Source organism: Cyclopterus lumpus, chromosome 22, assembly GCF_009769545.1.
Source record: "Cyclopterus lumpus isolate fCycLum1 chromosome 22, fCycLum1.pri, whole genome shotgun sequence".
NCBI classification, from domain to species: domain Eukaryota; kingdom Metazoa; phylum Chordata; class Actinopteri; order Perciformes; family Cyclopteridae; genus Cyclopterus; species Cyclopterus lumpus.
In genome coordinates, this window is record NC_046987.1 from 14,873,564 (window position 1) to 14,890,871 (window position 17,308).

The 17,308-nt window shown below is 42.4% G+C and overlaps 1 protein-coding gene across 3 annotated transcripts in view; it reads left to right on the top strand.

The window, feature by feature from the left end:
* dph6 (diphthamine biosynthesis 6) overlaps nucleotides 1-15,272 on the top strand; it is a 54,100-nt gene extending 38,828 nt beyond the window's left edge. For 2 of the 3 annotated variants that reach the window (XM_034563356.1, XM_034563358.1), the window contains 3 exons: nucleotides 3,779-4,027; nucleotides 9,065-9,449; nucleotides 13,565-15,272. In XM_034563356.1, coding sequence (XP_034419247.1) covers nucleotides 3,779-4,027; nucleotides 9,065-9,449; nucleotides 13,565-13,683 — 753 coding nt within the window. In that variant the 3' untranslated portion in view covers nucleotides 13,684-15,272. The remainder of the gene's footprint in view (nucleotides 1-3,778; nucleotides 4,028-9,064; nucleotides 9,450-13,564) is intronic. The other variant, XR_004611884.1, reaches the window with a different exon arrangement.
* The last annotated feature ends 2,036 nt before the right edge of the window (nucleotides 15,273-17,308 follow it).

Below are 17,308 nucleotides of genomic sequence, written 5' to 3' on the forward strand. Positions count from 1 at the left end.
CACTATTGACTATTTAGTAAAAGCATACAACTTAAAAAAAAAAATCTTTAAAAAGTTTTCGCTCCGAGTTGGAAAGCCTGGTGCTCTGAAGATTAACTATTTTACCCTTAGTCCTTGAAGAGGCTGTAAACAACACTCAAAAAGATGTAGTACCAACTCTGTGAAAGGACATATTACAAATGTTAATTACAGTTTGCATTTAATTACCCACCCTGTAGCTGATACTGTGCTTCCATTACCATTCTAGCTTGGTTACACGTGTCCTTGCATAACGGAAAAGTTACACCATATTAATCTAACCTATTTTACACATTTTGTATTATCATTTTCCTGTTTAAATTATGCATGAGGTCTCAATGGGGAGAAATGTGACCATTAGCATATCTGATAGTGGCGGAGAAGCAGTTTTCCACCTCTCTCTGTCCTTGGAACCAGGCAGAAAAACTTGACTGTTCGTCAATACCAGGTCATTTTATCCAGGCCACCCTAGTTCATCCATACCATCCCAAAGCTCTGCTAATGACGCTCAGAGACGTCCTCAACACGATGGGGGCCCAGAGGGCTCCAACACCAATGTGAATATAGTCTCGCACTGTCTGGTCATCTCTAGAAGCTCTTTGACAAAAACTGCAATTAGAAACACCTCAGACACGGCAGCCTGAAACGAGACGCCGTTAAGGGTTGGAAGCGGACACAGCCAGGCGCTCCCTGAGTACATTTACATACGTGTTTCTGTCTGCAGCTCACAGGGATGGAGAGAGAGCATGCCTTTGGGGATGGTGACCTTTTGACTCGTCATTGGGTTTATGAGAAAAGTGATGCCGTTTTAGCCTTGAGATAAAGGTTGATAAAGCATGAACCAAAAAAAGGGCTTTATATTAATACTGAGAAGTGTGTGTTGTGGTCCATTTGATTACTCCGTATTATTCTTCAATTCACTGTATAAGTTAGACAATTATTAGAAATCGATCATGTGATATTGTTTGCTTTTCTTATATTTAGATTATTTATACATTTGTATTGTATCAAACATTAAAAAAGAAGAATAAAAAAGCATCAAATAGAACAAAGTTGAACTTTTAATCATCTTGAATTCATCAAATATGGAAAATTAGATACTGCTTTGATATATATAGTGACAGGAATGTTGTCCAAAGTGCCCACACATAAGCATTGTATGTTTGAGATATAATAAAAACATATTCATTTTTGTACTAAAAGGTAACGACTAAAACCCCAAGTTTCTGAATATCTTTTAAGAAGCAGTAGGACAAAAAAATGTAGTATTGATTCACCCTTTTCTCTGTGGGCCACTTACACTGCTAAGACTAGCATTTGAAAAATACTTACCTTGTTATAGAAAGTTTAATGTCATATGCAATTGTTTGACCCTTATGAATATTAAAGGGTCCCATCTCTAGCCTATTAAAAATGCATGTGGCATTGTGGTTGTTGATCACGTTTAGAACGCCCATGCAAATTGGACTGTCTTCCCTGTCAAGGCCTAAGATGAATAATGTAGTTGTGTTGTATATTCAGGGACACACCATTGACAGTCAATTAACAAGTTTGATTGGTGTGTGAACTCATTCTTTTGAACTGTTAATTTTATGTAAATAGTATTCGCTCTCCCTTCTCCACTGTCTCTCCCCCATCCAGGTTCACCAGAGAAAGATGTGCCCCCACCACCACAAACCCCCAAATCCCCAATTCCACCTCCCACTAAGAGTAACCAGAGCGGGATCCTTAATAATTGATCATCACACACCTGCTTGGTAGAAGCTATGGGAGTATGCCTTTAACAGTCAAGGGGCCCCACGCTACCCCCTTTTGATATTCAAATATACAAATGGTAGCCGGTCTTTATTAATTCAAAGTGGAGTGATCTCTTTTCACGGGGACGAGCTTGTTAAGAGATTCAGACCACCCGTCCAACCTGATGGAGCCCTTCTTTGTTGGAGTGGATATGATGGCATTTGATGGCTCATAAATGGGATGCCAATGACAATTTGTTGTTGATGTGTGGGAATCTGGCTTCTGTGTGAGGCAGACATTGTAATGCAGGCGCTCGGGCAGATTTTGCTCACAGGTAAATTATCCGGGGATTGATCCAACTGGTTGAAAGCAGCGAGGGCCTTATCTCCTCCCTTTCTTCCCCCTCGCGCCCGTCTTCCCTCCATCTCTTGTCTCCTGCACTGTCCCGGTAATTTGGAGCAGCAGAGATGGAAACTGAAGATTCATCAAAGTTGACAAGTGAACCCAGGAGCTAGGGATCATGGCAAACCCATCTGATTATGGAAATAGCCGTGACCATGTTTGCCCTCTAGCTAAACAGTTGTGCAGCTGTAGCATCTTGTTCTTCCAGTATCCCATTAAAGACATACAATTTGGTAAGAACAAAATATTCCGTTTTCCGTTTTTCCTCCTTTGAACAATTTGTGTCCTGGCCTATCTGTGTCGGCCTGAAACTGAACCAAGTAAAGAAAATAAAGGGCTTGTTGGAAATGAGTGGGAGAGGAAGTTTGGTTGAGAGGGTGCTAAGTCTTGAGTAAGACATCTGGTCCATGCTAACTCTGGTGAAACATGACACCCCTGGCTGTGTCTTTGCTAATCAGCGAAGGACCTTGTCTCGGGCCATGTATCAATTGATTCAGGCCTTCTTGATCCTCCCTGGAGATCTGCATGTGCTCTAAGGTCCCTGCACAGGCCAGCAATTATCAACATGTCACCAACAGCTATTTGCATTGACCAGCAGCTAGTGTTAAGCCCTAATGCCGGCGAACCTCAAACACTGGTGAGCCACAGGGTCTCTAAAGACCTGACCTCCTTAATGCCACCCCTCATCCCGACTCCTCTCTCTGCATTAAACAGATAGATTTATTTTCAGGTTTCATTATACAAGAAGCTTAATTCTAACAGAGGTATTTAACCGAGAATTGAGCTTATTATCACACTATAAATAACACGTGTGCAACGCGGACACATTGGCAGCCAGAATGCCTGCTTTTGAAATGAGAATTGTTGGTGATAAGATCCTGATAAATGGCGGAGGTGAAACTTGTTAATTAATGCACTGCTACTCAAACATACACTTATAATTAATGTTAATTTGATTATAGCACCTCATTGATGAATAGTGTACTCTGGGGGAAAAAAAGAATAATTTTGGAGTGACAGGATTTTTTTGTTTGAACTCTATGTTCATAGTTCATAACTGTCTAATTAATTCAATTATTTTTTTCTGCACTTTTTCTTGAATTCAGTTTCACGACATAAACTAAACTTTGCACAATTACTGTTGGGGTTTAATTCACACACATATTTCTATATTTGTGTGCATGTACATCACCATGCCTTTTTTAAAATTGTCATTAATTACTCAGATTCAGGTTCTTTGGCCCTGAGGGGCAGATTTTCCCTCAGTCTGTATTTCTTTTGTTCAGCTCACTCCCAAACACCACCCTACCAGATCAGTTCAAGGCTGTAATGTAGTGTCAAGCATGGATAAGGAGAGAGATGTAAGCCTTTAGCCTGTATGTTTTTGTGAACGTCTGACATAAATATGTTCAAGCCTTGGAGTATAAGGTGGCAATAACCTAAGACAACTGCAGCCCTTTAATCCTCACGAGTGGCTTGGCGGTGCAGACATTCATTTTCCCCTCAGGATGAATTGTACTAACTTTGGTGAAGTACAAAGTACAACCTCACCGAGCTTCTAGTTTGGCTCTAGACTGTTACTGTTGGGTTTACCATATTTCTTGTGTGCTCGTTTCTCCAGGTTGATGAGTCGGTTTTCTGCGCGGGCCAAATTGCATTGGTCCCATGTACCATGCAGCTGGTAAAGGCTGCCCCCAGGATGCAGGCCCACTTGTCCTTCAGCTATGTGAAGAAGGTTCTAGAGGCTGTGATCAGCAGCCTGACTCTAGCTCATGTGGTCCAGGCCCACTGCTACATCACAAGACACCAAGACATACCCATTATCAGGTCCATCTGGGAGAGCATGCTGAAGGCCGCAGAGGAAGAGAAGGTCAGTCTCTGTGGAATGAGATTTTTGTTCATGAAATATATACCAGTGGTTAACAAGAAGAGCAACGACTGGCTGTTTTATAATAGATACAGAGGAAATATTGATCATATACTCCCACCTAGAATATACACATGTTTAATGGATTAAAAGACAGATGTGTTGATGAATAAGTAAAAGAAGAGAAACTTAATATGGTATCCAAGTTTTTCAGAGAGGCCTTTCAGAATTGTGTTTTTTTCTGATTGTGAAATAAGGAAAAGTTCCTGGCCCTGCTCTGCTCCCTTGAGACGCAAGCCGCTGCGACTGATATTTACCAGTATGTGCGCTCATGAAAAGTTGATGATGTGGGAAACGCTGGTGTCTTTGATAATGTGGAGCTTGGCACAGAAGCAGATGTCTTCCTCAGAGCTTTCCTAATCCTTTGCCCCCACACACCATTTTGGAGCTCCGTTCAACTCTCAGAGCAGCTTATCCCCCTCTCCACCCCTCTTCCCTGCCACCTCCCTCCATCCTTCCCTCCATTCCACCGCCCCAGCTTACAACCCCTGCTCCATACGTCTAATAGAGGAACCAGTCTCCCCTGGCAGCCCTTCTCCTCCCACAGTAATCTGTCTAGCCATGGGAATAGGGCCTCAGGGAGAGAGCCAGGAGCCCACCTCCAATATGTGGCACTGTTCAGTGGTGAGCAGTGTTAAAGATTACAGAGAGGACGTCAACTTTGTGTCAATTCCACAAGATTCTAGCAGTATATGATATTCTAAATATGTTAGTGAAGGCCAGCACTCATATTCTCAAAGCCTTTAAGTTACACATTCTAAATTCAAATACATATTCTACATTTCAGCTAATCTCAGTGAATAGCCAGACTCTATTTGTGAATTCTTTGATTTATTAAACGCCTTATTGTAACTCACGGTGGAATATATATCTTGAAAGCGTCGTCAGTATCCCTTCAATTTAGCATGCAGAATGGCTCGTTCAGATAACAAGGCTCACCAAGGGCAAAGCTCTGGGAGGTCACACGACTAGGCTCATGTCATGAGGCCTTTGAAGATGGACAACATTGTCCATCTGTTGTGCTTCCATCTCAGTTAGCTGACCCAGGATTGCCACCAGAAGGCCATGTTTTATTTTCAACTGATTCCCAGATTAAGCAGCTCTAATTGACAGCTCCATCTGTGAGCAGGTGAGTTCTCCCCTTAAGGATAGAGCCAGCTGCGGTGGTAGGTTACTAACCTGAGCACACACTCTTTATTTGCCTGTGAGGCAGATCCTCTTGGTGTGACTTCCCAACTTGGCCTTCACATTCTCCTCTCTCTTCCACTTGAAGGAAAGCGGCCGTGGTGGGGGGCTACTGTTTCATCCTAAACTAGGTGAAATGCTCTCTCCCTGGGGTGGGGATTATACAAAGCACCGGTGCTCATTTTAACTGACTGTAATTAGAATGTTTAACTCGGGTCAAACCCTGATAACACGACTCCCACAGACAACAGAGACAACTCCACTGGCTGGCATGAGCAAAAAGAGCCTTGCTTTACTTCCAGCAGCTTTATGAGGTGAAACGTACAGGCGTTTCAAATAAAACATCGTAGTTACTACGAATTAGAAAACTACGAATTAGAAAACTACGGTTTCCTCCTTTTCAAAACAAAATCAATAAAGAGAAAAAAAAGAAAGGGAGAAAATAAGACCGAAAGAAAGACAAGACAAGAAAAGAAAAGACAATGTTAATACAAGGAAACATACTGACCAACAACAAATCAAATATATATGTATAATCTAATGTGCTCGAGTGTTTAAATGTGGCAATCTGATTTATTAAACTGAATTAAAAACTATTGTAAAGTAATATAAAATGGAAAAGTTGTGTTTAATATTTAATCCAAAACTGCCATTGACAAAAAAGGGCAGTTAAATATCTCTCATTAGGTACTTAAATAATTTTGTTATCACAGTTAGGTTGAAACCGGAGCACAACAACATTATGGTTAAATTATGGATGCTGATTGAAAATAAATTGTTAAATGTTGTATTATGTACACTTTCATTAAAAACAATATATGACACTTTGAAGGGAAATGATAGAAACACCCGTGTTTAGTGTGTCAGTGAAGCCACAGGGCCATGTTGTTGTTGTGCGTTGATAATTTCTCTAATCAGGTGGATAAGGAAGCTTGCCGGGTTAATTGGGAGCATACTGAAGTCGCTACAAGTGTGAAATTGTATTTACGGTGCATTAAGCCACCAAGAGCCTGCTTGTCTGTGTGTGTGTGTGCAATAGGTTTGATGAACAGGGAGATGTTGATGTGAAAAGTCAATAAATGTTTAACAGACGTCCCTTTGTTTGTACAGCAATAACAGGTTCTGAAAACATGTCAAAAAGTTACAAAAGATATCATGAAGCAGATTCCAATTTTAATGTAATTATGAAGGTTAAAATAGCATTATTATTTATTTTCACCCACACTATTCATAAACACTGTGTTATTTTGGTAATGTGGCAAAGTAATTGTTAGGTTTGTTGAAATGCTGATGAGCAGTGTTGGGAGTTTCCTGCATACCAAAGTAAAACCCTATTTCAAATGATTTCTATCCAGCTTACTTGGGACTTTAGAAGTAACTGTGGCCCCTGTCGTGGTTTTATAATGGCCTCAAACCCTTAAACTTTTCCTCACCCCACTGACATGGCCCTGTGTGTTTCATTAACACAAACAGTCTGACGAGCTTCAGAGTGGAATCTTAAGCAAAGAGAGCGAATGAGGGAGTGAATGGGAAGGAATATTATAGCAGTCTGACAGCACTACAGTAAGTGCTGAGACATGAGCCACATGCTGAAGGCGTCCCGCTGGGCAGGAAATGTAGGGGAACTGGCTAAGCAGCGCAGTCCCATCAGCTCCCTGCTGTTCCCCGCCTTTACACCACTTCCTTATTACCGTGTTTACCGTTCGGCTTTCACGCCTCTCGGCCCTCCAACCCACCGCACGCTTCAGGCGCACGGACATGAGTTAGAGGGAGGAAAGTGGGGAGAAAGAAAACAAACATAAGGAGAGCAGGTCACACCCCATCAGTGTGGAGAGCTGAGCGCAGCAGATCCAGACCTTATGCGTTTACCTGCTGCCTACGGAGTGAGAGAGCACTTGGGGGAATGGCTGCATGGCCTGGAACTGAAGTGGGATGAAGTAATGAGATGGATTGTGTTAAGTGGCTGGTGCAGAGCAGAACAGAGCCCTCCACACACACACACACACACACACACACACACACACACACACACACACACACACACACACATTCTGCCACCGGCCTGCCCTCCCAACTTGTCACTCCAGCACTCAGCTCCACCATTTATCAAAGTTTGCGTTTTATTGGATTCATTTAATAAATGATCTCTGGTTAGGTCGGGATGTCAGCCAGTGTTCCCCTTCTCGATCCTCTGGCTGGGTAATGGAGGTCTGACCACAGTCGAGTCTGATTCACACGCACGCACAAAACGTGCACATGCAGAAACACACACACTTACTAATGCATCCTTAGCACATTTAGTGTCCACAGAACCGCTGAGCAAACTAACATTTTGGTGGCTACATTAATAAAGAAACAAAAGGGGACTGATGTAACCTCGCCCGACAGCTCTGACAAAAAAGTCAGCAACTGTGCCGTGACAGTTAAGTCCTGCCAGAGGCGGGAGCTGCAGTGCTGAAGTCCCCTGATCTCCTTGTGGACGGTCGGTTGGGTATAGTACCTCTGCACCCAAGGCCTGCAGGGTGGCCTTTAAGCCTGGCTGAGCAGGACCCCCTGTCCTGTCACTTCTCTCCCCAGTTCCCACTTTCTAGTCCATGTTCAATCACTATTGACAAGTGCAGAAGCAGTTCCCTCTAGGAGAATACCTAGCCGCTGCCAGAAGTGCTAATATAACATTTATCAAAGCATAGGACACGTATATGTGCTGTCACTTTGTCTGACATGCTAAGAGGTCCGCGCTGACACGGCTATTGTTCTCGTGTCTTATGATTGTTATTGTTGATCACTGCGAGCTAGGCTGGGTTCAAAACCAGCAGAGTGAAGACATCTTAACCCCTACTCGACACACATACTCATTCAGGACACTTGCTTTTTTTTCATGTTTTTTTCACTCTCCCCGGCAAGAGGTTAGCTGTTGATACACAATTAAGCGTTTGCTAAAGTTTAATCTGAAGGTAAGTGCTGCCTCAGTGAATATGGCTGATTGGGTCATGACGGTTTCGTCTGTTGAAGGGACAAAGAGGCCGTCGCCTGCTCTTTTCAATGATTTCTCTTTTTTTGTGAGCGAATATCAAAATAAAATGTAAGTAACCTGTTATTATTCTGCACTTACGAAGTGGGGTGTAAGTGGATGAAAATTGATCCAGCAAATTGAAAAGCGGGTTAAGTGTTTTTGCCCTATCGACTGCGACTGAAATGGCGGTTATATAAAACACTCATTTCTCTCCCATTAGCAGATGAAGCCACAGCCAAGTATTATTAGAGGGCCACATTGTAGCACTGCTCCAAGACATTTTGTTACTGCTAATGGCTCTCCGTCCTGAGGAGAGAAAAAAAGAAAGAGATTTTGGCTCTATAGATAAAATTGAGGCCATTTTCCACTAAATGCGTGTGGTGAAGCTGCCATAACATGTTGTGAGTGATCTTCTTAGAAAGGTGAGAAGTCATCTTGGATAGGACCTGTCATGTTAGTAAATGCAGCTCAAAGTGAATGCGTTTGTGTGTTTTGTGCAGTGTGGCTTCTCAATAATTTGTACACACTATCATTACCTCACAATCTCCCGTTAATTGATAGCATGTCAGTCTGTCACATAAAAATCCTGTCTCGATGCTGTGTGGTTGAGTTTGTATGATGTGCCTTTCAATAATGCTTAATGTTGATGGAGGAGTGTTTGTGGTCAGGAGGCGCAGCATGCATCCCAGCAGGAGGGCCATACATTTGATTGTAGTGTGTAGCGCAACACAGGATGTAATTTGCCAGCCAGTTAATTAAAATTCCATCTGTATGCATTGCAGGACTTTCAGTGGGAGCCTGAGTTCCAACCCGCGCCATTATCGGTCATCGTGGTACCGGCCTTACCCAAGGGGGCAGCTGTCGAGCTTCATGTCAATGCAATTCAGGATGATCCCACCAAAAGGACTTCCTGCCACATGACTACCAAGGTAGCATGCGTATCCATAGAGTACCACACTGTGATGTCGGCCGACATGCGTCACGCTTCACTCTCACTTTCCCTGTCTGTGCCCAGTGACCCGGAGGTCACAGGCGTAACGGATGTAACGGACGCAATTGCCGCTACGTTCAAGCAAGCCATGGAAAAGATGGATGCCGAGCTGGTGCCGTTATGTGCCAGGGTGTTCTACAAGTGCCGCCACTCCGTGGCACAGCAGATTGTTCGAGGTATTTCACTTTATTTCCCACTCAAGACACACATGAGCTTTGAATTGATCTAATATTTACACTCATTAAGAGGATGTATCCTAAATAAGCTGTTCTGTTGAAGGGAACACTGTTCTTGCAAGTCAAGCTCCCCATCACTCTATTAATGAAAACAAACTGACAGCCCATCTCTCTCTGCACTCCCTTTCAAAGAAAGTTTGAGCTGACACCGGTTAAGTAAACTCCATAAGATATTCTAGGAAGCAGCGTCTCCAGAGGATCTCCACTTCTTCCTGTTTAATTATTGTAATCCATTTGTTGTGTCTGCACTGTGTACAGTAACCCGAGCAGCTGGCACAGTCTTTTGTTATCATTACACTTTTATGCGGCACCATCTCCTGCTCCCAGGATTCTAGGTTCTCGTCAAGGCAAATGTGGAACGCTATTTGTTTTATCCTAAGAGATATTTCTCGGAGGGAAAAGGGCGAGGAGCACATCGATCACACGGGCTCAGTTGTCAAGTCATCGCTGAAGCAGTCAATTAACATTTTGGAATCCGTGCCAAACCAGCCATCTAGCCATCTTTCTGTCATTTTTAGCTTTGACATAAATTATGGTACCCAGTGATTAATGAAAAAAAAGGTTGATCCAATTCGAGTATGTGTTAATATGCATGACAGACGAACAGTGCTATTTGTTTTGTTACCCAATTATATAATTGTTACTAACATTGTTTCACGATTTATGATGCATATTTTTTTTTTTCACTATCCACAATAGACGAAGAGCAATGAGCAAATATTTCAAATGTACCTTTTTATATGCAAAATTGATCAAATAGATATTGCATTAGAAATCGTGAAACAACTGTTTTGCACAGTTGAAATCAAAATAACTATTGAAGCTTCTCTTTAGAAAAAAAAACATTAACTTTGTTACTGGGTCATTGGTTTACTGGAGCAAAATCAACCTCAATCTTCACCCTTGAAATGTTTGTTTCTTTGATTATTGACTGCACAGACTGCTCCCCTAAAACCATTTACTGACTCATCATTGAGCTGGAATCTGTTACCTTACCCTGCACGCACAGCCAAGCCCTGGAAGCTCACCCACGGGCGTTTTTATGGGTCACAGCCTATGCTCATCGGGTGATGAATCCAAAAAGTCAAAGGAGGAAAAGTAACACCTCTGGCGCTAGCAGTCACGGCCTCGGAACTGCCGCTGTCAGCGAGCAGACAGACAACACTGGAGCAAAATGTGACTGCACCCCCCCCCCCCCCACCCACCCCCGCCGCCGCCCCCCCCCACCCCACCCTTGGGTTACTTGCGTTAGGATTCACAGCTGATAGACATGACATATGCTCCAAATGAAACCTTTAAACATCTTGTCTCAACTAGTTACTTACGATCCAAAGGTTCTCTGGAAGATAGATGCCCACGACTCAACACAAACTTATCGCAAGAGCCTAAAAAAGCTCTTGTGATTCAAGGAATCCATTATTTTACACTATGGGTATCAAAATCAAATGTTTTGATGTCATTGCTTCTAAATAATAACCCTCCATAGTTAAAGCTCCATAACTGATAGGGGGAGCTAAAACAAACAGAGAAGACAGCATTAACATGTTTTCACCGTTTTAAAATGGTGAACTTTCACACATCCAGCGGATACAGAGCATACAGAGCAACATCGGCATTTACTGGATGCTGTGTTTGTGTCCATCAGATGGATGTCAGGTCAATACTCTGTTTTGATCTCCAACTCCTGAGGAAGATATCTGGCTAGTTATTGGCTAAATGCTCCACAAAGTTCACTTCTTCAACAGCTGAGAGCGGTGAGAGTACTATAAACCTCTGTTGGGCTGAGAGGAACTACAGAGTTGAGTCAGACATATATATATTATTATATATTATATTATTTTTATATATATATATATATATATAATTGTTTATTGTAGCTGCTTTAGGGGAGGACGTTTTCCGTTTCTCCACGGCTCTACTCTACACACCCAGCCTCTCATCCTCTTCGTTCATTCTTCTTGGACTAAATGAACAATTTTCATGAGCCAACACTTGCTAATTACCTCCTCGTTTGCCGGTTAATTTGACCAGTTTGGAAGTCAGTGTAGCACATCTAAAAACCACTGGCTCTGGGCCTTGGCCACTGCTTAAAAGCCCCATAAGCCCAGCAGGCATCAACCATTCCACTCAGAAACCTCCCTTTTCTCTCCTTTTTACCGCTGCCTTCACGCATACCCCTCCTTCTATTCACTTAGCCGTACAATATTTATATATTAATCAGTTTGAACAAAAATGCCTTTTGATGTTTAGCATAAAGAGGTGGTTTTGGTAATGGTTTGGTTTTGAAAACACAGATTTAACAGCAACCTTTTCAACTCCCTGTGTGTTCGCCGTGAAGCAGAATAATGGCCGGTCCTCTTGGGGAGATGGTTTAGTTCCATGCCATTGCTAATGTGATGGCTTTTTGAATCTTGCAGCCTCTGTCCACTGGGCCTCTCAATGAGGCGCCCCATGTAGCCCAACGGGGGGGGGGGGGCTCTGCGAGACCAGGGGATTGGGATTGGTTGTATGACGGGAAGTGTTCATTGAATTTTGTGTGATTTTACAGAAGCATTAATAGGGACTGTAGAAAAGCGGTCGGTGTCTTTTTACTCGCTTTTCACTCGCAATGACAAAAGAACACAAAATTGCCCGGTCCCTCAAGTCACCTTTACCCCCCTCGTGTCTCTCATTCATGCACAAGTGTGTACACAGACACTGAAAGGCACTCTCAAAGAGAGGGCACAATTATTTCCGATCTGTTAGTACAAAGATTAAAACACCCGGACATAAAACAGGCTTAGTGCGCAAGGTGTGATGAAGGGTGTGTTTCTTCTCTTAATAAAACCATCCTGTTTGTGATCTCTCTAGCTCACTCAGTTGTCAGATAGCCATCTCCAGAGGATCCCGCTTCCCAGGGAGCACCACATGCTCTGATAACACATAGTTAGGCTTTTAATGCCCTCCAAAAAAGACCTATGTTCAGTGGGGGTATTTTAAGCTGTAGTGCATATTAGCTAATTAGGGTGTGTGGGCTCTTTTTAAGGATGTTTGGCATGCTGCGTGTGCTTCAAATGAAAGAGAATGAGGCTTATTAAATAGTGCTGAACTGCTCACGTCCTGATTTCTCGCTCTGCACATAAATGTCAGTAGTAGATGTTATGTAAAGAGTATTGGTTTGTGTTTGTCCTCTGAGACTCCGGTTTAGTGGTCAGCAATACATTTCGACATGCATCATATTTGACAGATGTGGTGAAAGAAGATTGATTTGCAGCAGCGAAGGTACTAAAGTGTAGCACACTTCCCCTATTATGACCATGCCAAATCCCAGTGACCACACCCAAGTTCCATCCCGCATGGTGAGGAATAAGCCAGGACGGTCAACCATGAGACAGGAACACTTGTGACCAATTAGTGCACGCAGCAGAGGAGGGAATGGGCAACATCCCAGCGGGCTACTGCTCAATAGACAGGCTGTCATCAAAGCAGGCGCTGAGACCCTCAATGAATTCTCTTATGTCCACTGTAGTCCGGCCACACACACACACACACACACACACACACACACACACACACACACACACACACACACACCTCTTACAACATCTCTTGGCTCCAGTAAAACGGAGAAGTAGTCCCAACACAGCTTCCTAACATCCCAACACAACAGGAGCAGAGGATGCATTGCACTATTGTCCAAAAGGGCATGTCAGGTTTGCCCCCCCCCCCCCCTCTCTTTCTTCTATGTATATGTGTTTGGTTGTATATGGCTCTGTGTGTGTGAGTTTGGGAGGGGTAGCTTAGAGTTCAGTCCTTGCTGACCATATGGCTGCATTGCAGGGAGTCGGATGGGGGGGTCTACAATCTGCCAAGGATTTAAGAATGCCAATAATTTGTAAATAGGCCTGTGATCTCTAGTCGAAGGGTTAAGTGCAGCCTCTGTCATGGGAAAGCCCCAGTGGGGCCGCTATATGAGAAACTAATGTCCAACTCCAACCGAACTTCTCATGAAACTAACGCCTCCCTCTTTTTTTTGCCCTCACCCCCTCGCCTTCCTCCCTTTCTTTATCTGCCAGGACTGGAAGAAAGTTTGAGAAGCTCTCTAGGAGAATCCAGTCCGTCTGTGGCTCTGGTTCCAGTCCTGGACTTGCCTGACTCCCAGATCCTCCACCTGTCCTGCTGGCTCAGTTTATAGACACACAGCCAGAGTCAACAGCCAGAGTCTAGTCATCCACATCACTGGAATTCATTTGGGCTTTTCTGAAGGAGTGCATCTGACAACACAACACCTAATGACTTAAAACAGGACATCAGTGCATGTGGAAAATACAAACTGCATAACTGCACATTAATGCTGATCACTGCTGATTGTCGAAATGCAAAGCTTTTCTCTGTCTGCACGTGGTTTTGATTACGTGCTACTTTGAGGGTGTATTTATCCCACTTCATAACCCAGAATGTATAATTCACTCCTCTGGAGTTAAATACTGCAGCAGCTGTTATTCTGCCTCGGAGAAGAGTATTATGGAACTTCTACAAGCTAAAGCTGCATACCAGAGGACTGGAGACCATCGTCTACAATAGGAGACACCAGCAGTGTCTCATTCCACGAGGCGATAAACTGTATCCCCTGATATCCCACTGTTTCTGCTGGAATTTCTCTCACCACGGCGGCTAACACCCCTCATAAAGGCCTAGTGCCACCGCTAACACCATCTGTTCAGTTGTAAACCTATAGATTTACTGTGCGACTGTTTGTGGCAATGTGTAATGTGTGCGGATGAGGTGACTGTGTTCCTCGCTCTCATGCTCTATGGGATCCAAGGTGTGTTATTATTGTGTAATAGGCAATCAACACCAAGCACCTGAAAAGATTAAGCCTCTTTATGTTTTCTATTGATTCTAAGGCAACCTGGTTAATAGGAGAGGGACACTACAACACACAGCTGCAGGGCAGGTGTGTGTGTGTGTGTGTGCGCGTGTGTGCGCATGCGGCTGTCGATGGACATTGGGACGATGTGGGAAGAAAATAACACCATTAACCATTGCTCCTGGAACATTTCTTTTCTCAAAGATCATGAACCGTATTGATGATCGAGTTGGAACGCTTCTTCACTCCGGCTATTCTCTTCATTGTGCTTGTGATGGCGGGAGAGTGGAGTGAGCTATTGATCTTCACCCACCGCAATGTTGTTTTGATTGTTGTTATCAAAAATTGAACAATAGAGGCAGCCAATAGGGCCTGAAGATTTTTATTGAGAGTTGAAAAACACAAACAAGCAATTATTTATGAGAAAGAGCAAGCCGATGCCACATAAATATACAGTGTGTGTGTTAATGTTCACCGGTTTGGCTTTAAAGGGCCTCACCAGGGGGACATTCAGAATTGTTGAATGATGCAGCTGTCCAATGCACACAAAGATGTAGGTATATTTTAATAAAGTACTTTCATTATATACACCCCCAGTCAAGTAAACACGATACATTTAATCCACAAATATTTGATTATACTTGAGTGTTTTCAATAAATGGAGCTGTTTAACAGACACATATTTGGCAATGACAACATATAGCTGAAGACATCTTACTAAAAAGGTTTTCTTTGTCAATGTCTCTTCTTTAAATGTCTAAATGTTTGTAACATTTTGAATGCCAAGCAGCGTATTAACAAGACTGCGCTGAGCAAACGTGCTTGGCCTGCAGTCTTGGTAAGCATACAGGAAAGATTGAGAAATGTTGTTTTGTTCAAATTGATCAATGAAAATAAAGAAATGGCACACACCAGCCCAGTTATTTGTTATTACAATTCCACATTTGCAAGACATTTCTGTATTAAGTTTTGAATGCATGTGCTTTTATTCCCCTTAGTGGAGCAATGGTTAAATTACAAGGGCTTATAACACAGCAATACAAGACTCAACATTTCTGTAAACACGGAGGAGCTCTGCTGCGAAAATTCTGTGCACGACAACCACTTGTCGATCCCACTATAAACATTACATTCTGTCTTTCAGCTGGCCTGTTTTCACGCAGACAGGCAAAGCCACAAATATCATGACACCCTCATCATAGCACGTGTGATGGCCTGTAGCAGACACATTTCTTTGTGTTTGTACCTCTGTGTTCACTCACAAAATGAATAAAGACAGGGTGACATTTAGTTTTCTCATGTGTTTTGTCAAATGTACATTTTCTGCCAAGCTGACCTGCAACCGCTCTGCAAACAAACCGGTTGTTGTGGCTAACATTGTCCTTTGTGCACAGTGTACCAGCCTGCGGCTCTTGTCATTGTGGCCTTGCACATGGACTTTAACTGTGTTTCTTCCTCCAGGCTAACCGGTCTGATGCGTGTGACTCTCTTTCCCCACAGCAGTGGGCCACAGTAGGGGAGCCCAGCTCAAAAGAGGCCACATTGCACGAGACGCCTTTTGAAATTGTGGTCTGTTGGCCTCAGTGATTGTGGTTTTGTTTGTTTGCATATTTGAATCATTTTCGTTACAAAATGTATTGTTATCTTCCCCTGATATATTGTGAAAGCTTGTCTTCATGGTCACAGCACTGACAATTAAATGAAACTTGTTCTAACGGCTGAACTGGCAAGCCATCACATGCTATTTATTGAGTGGTGTCTGCTGCCCTCTTGTGGTCAACATAAATGCTAAATAGTTATCAATTCCATTTGTGCAGTATTTCCACTATACTGAGTGCCACGCATTTATAAATTAAGCCACGAAGCATTAAAACAATACATATTTGATATTTCTCTTTTCTATGATAGAGCACTTATATATTTGGCTCAATGTTCTATGTTAAGAACTATTAACTATTTAGATTTTGTTATTTTGAATTAATGGAGGTATTTGCATCTTTATTTATGTTATCCCTGATGGTCAACAATTCAGCTTTATATTATAGTATATCTTTAATCAACATATTTTGGGTAAAGACTTAAACATGATTTTATAATTTGCTACACAAATTTCATTTTTCCAGATTTTCTTGAACAATAACTTTTGTGGATTAACTAATCAATTTTACTTCTACTAGGTATAGGAATATGAAATGTCCTGAAACCATATAAATCTAAATCCAACAGGGTTTGAAAGCCTGTGGTTGCTCTTGGTCTTGCTAGACTAAACTATGTTTGCAGACCAAACACTAGACCAAAACCATTCATCTAGAAACAACACAAAATCGAATTCGCAACACCATCTCTTGGTAAGGCCTACCTCTGAAAAGTAACATTATTATATTTTTTCAAACCTGCCAAAACACTTGGCACAGATGAGGAAATTCCTCGGCTCAGAATGCAGAATTGTATATCGATTTACAAAATAATAAATACATGTGGGAACCAAAATGAACATATCAAAGGGAGCAGCTGGTTTGAATAAGAAGTAAAAAAGGCTGCATGTGATGCTTACAACACTGGTACAACAACCCTGCACTGAGGATTATTACAGTCAGAAGGCAAGACTTGTTGAGCCATCTGAATAGGGAAAATGTATACGATGAATGTATAATGAGTGTACTTTTCACACCCTGGACGATACTCTGCATGCTGGATATTTCATCCAGTATATTCTATGTTATGATTTACAGCAACAACAAAAAATGAAACATGATTGTAATAAGGGACTCTTTACATCTTTTCCTCATTAATTACAAATAAGTTTATAAGTATGGGCACTCTTTCACAGAGGTGCTCTATGATTACAATAACATTGTCTGTGCCGGGTTGTGGAGCAAGGTGTGATATACAGCAGCCTTGGCCTATCTATCGTGGGACTTGACATGTTATTAAAAATAAAATAAAAACT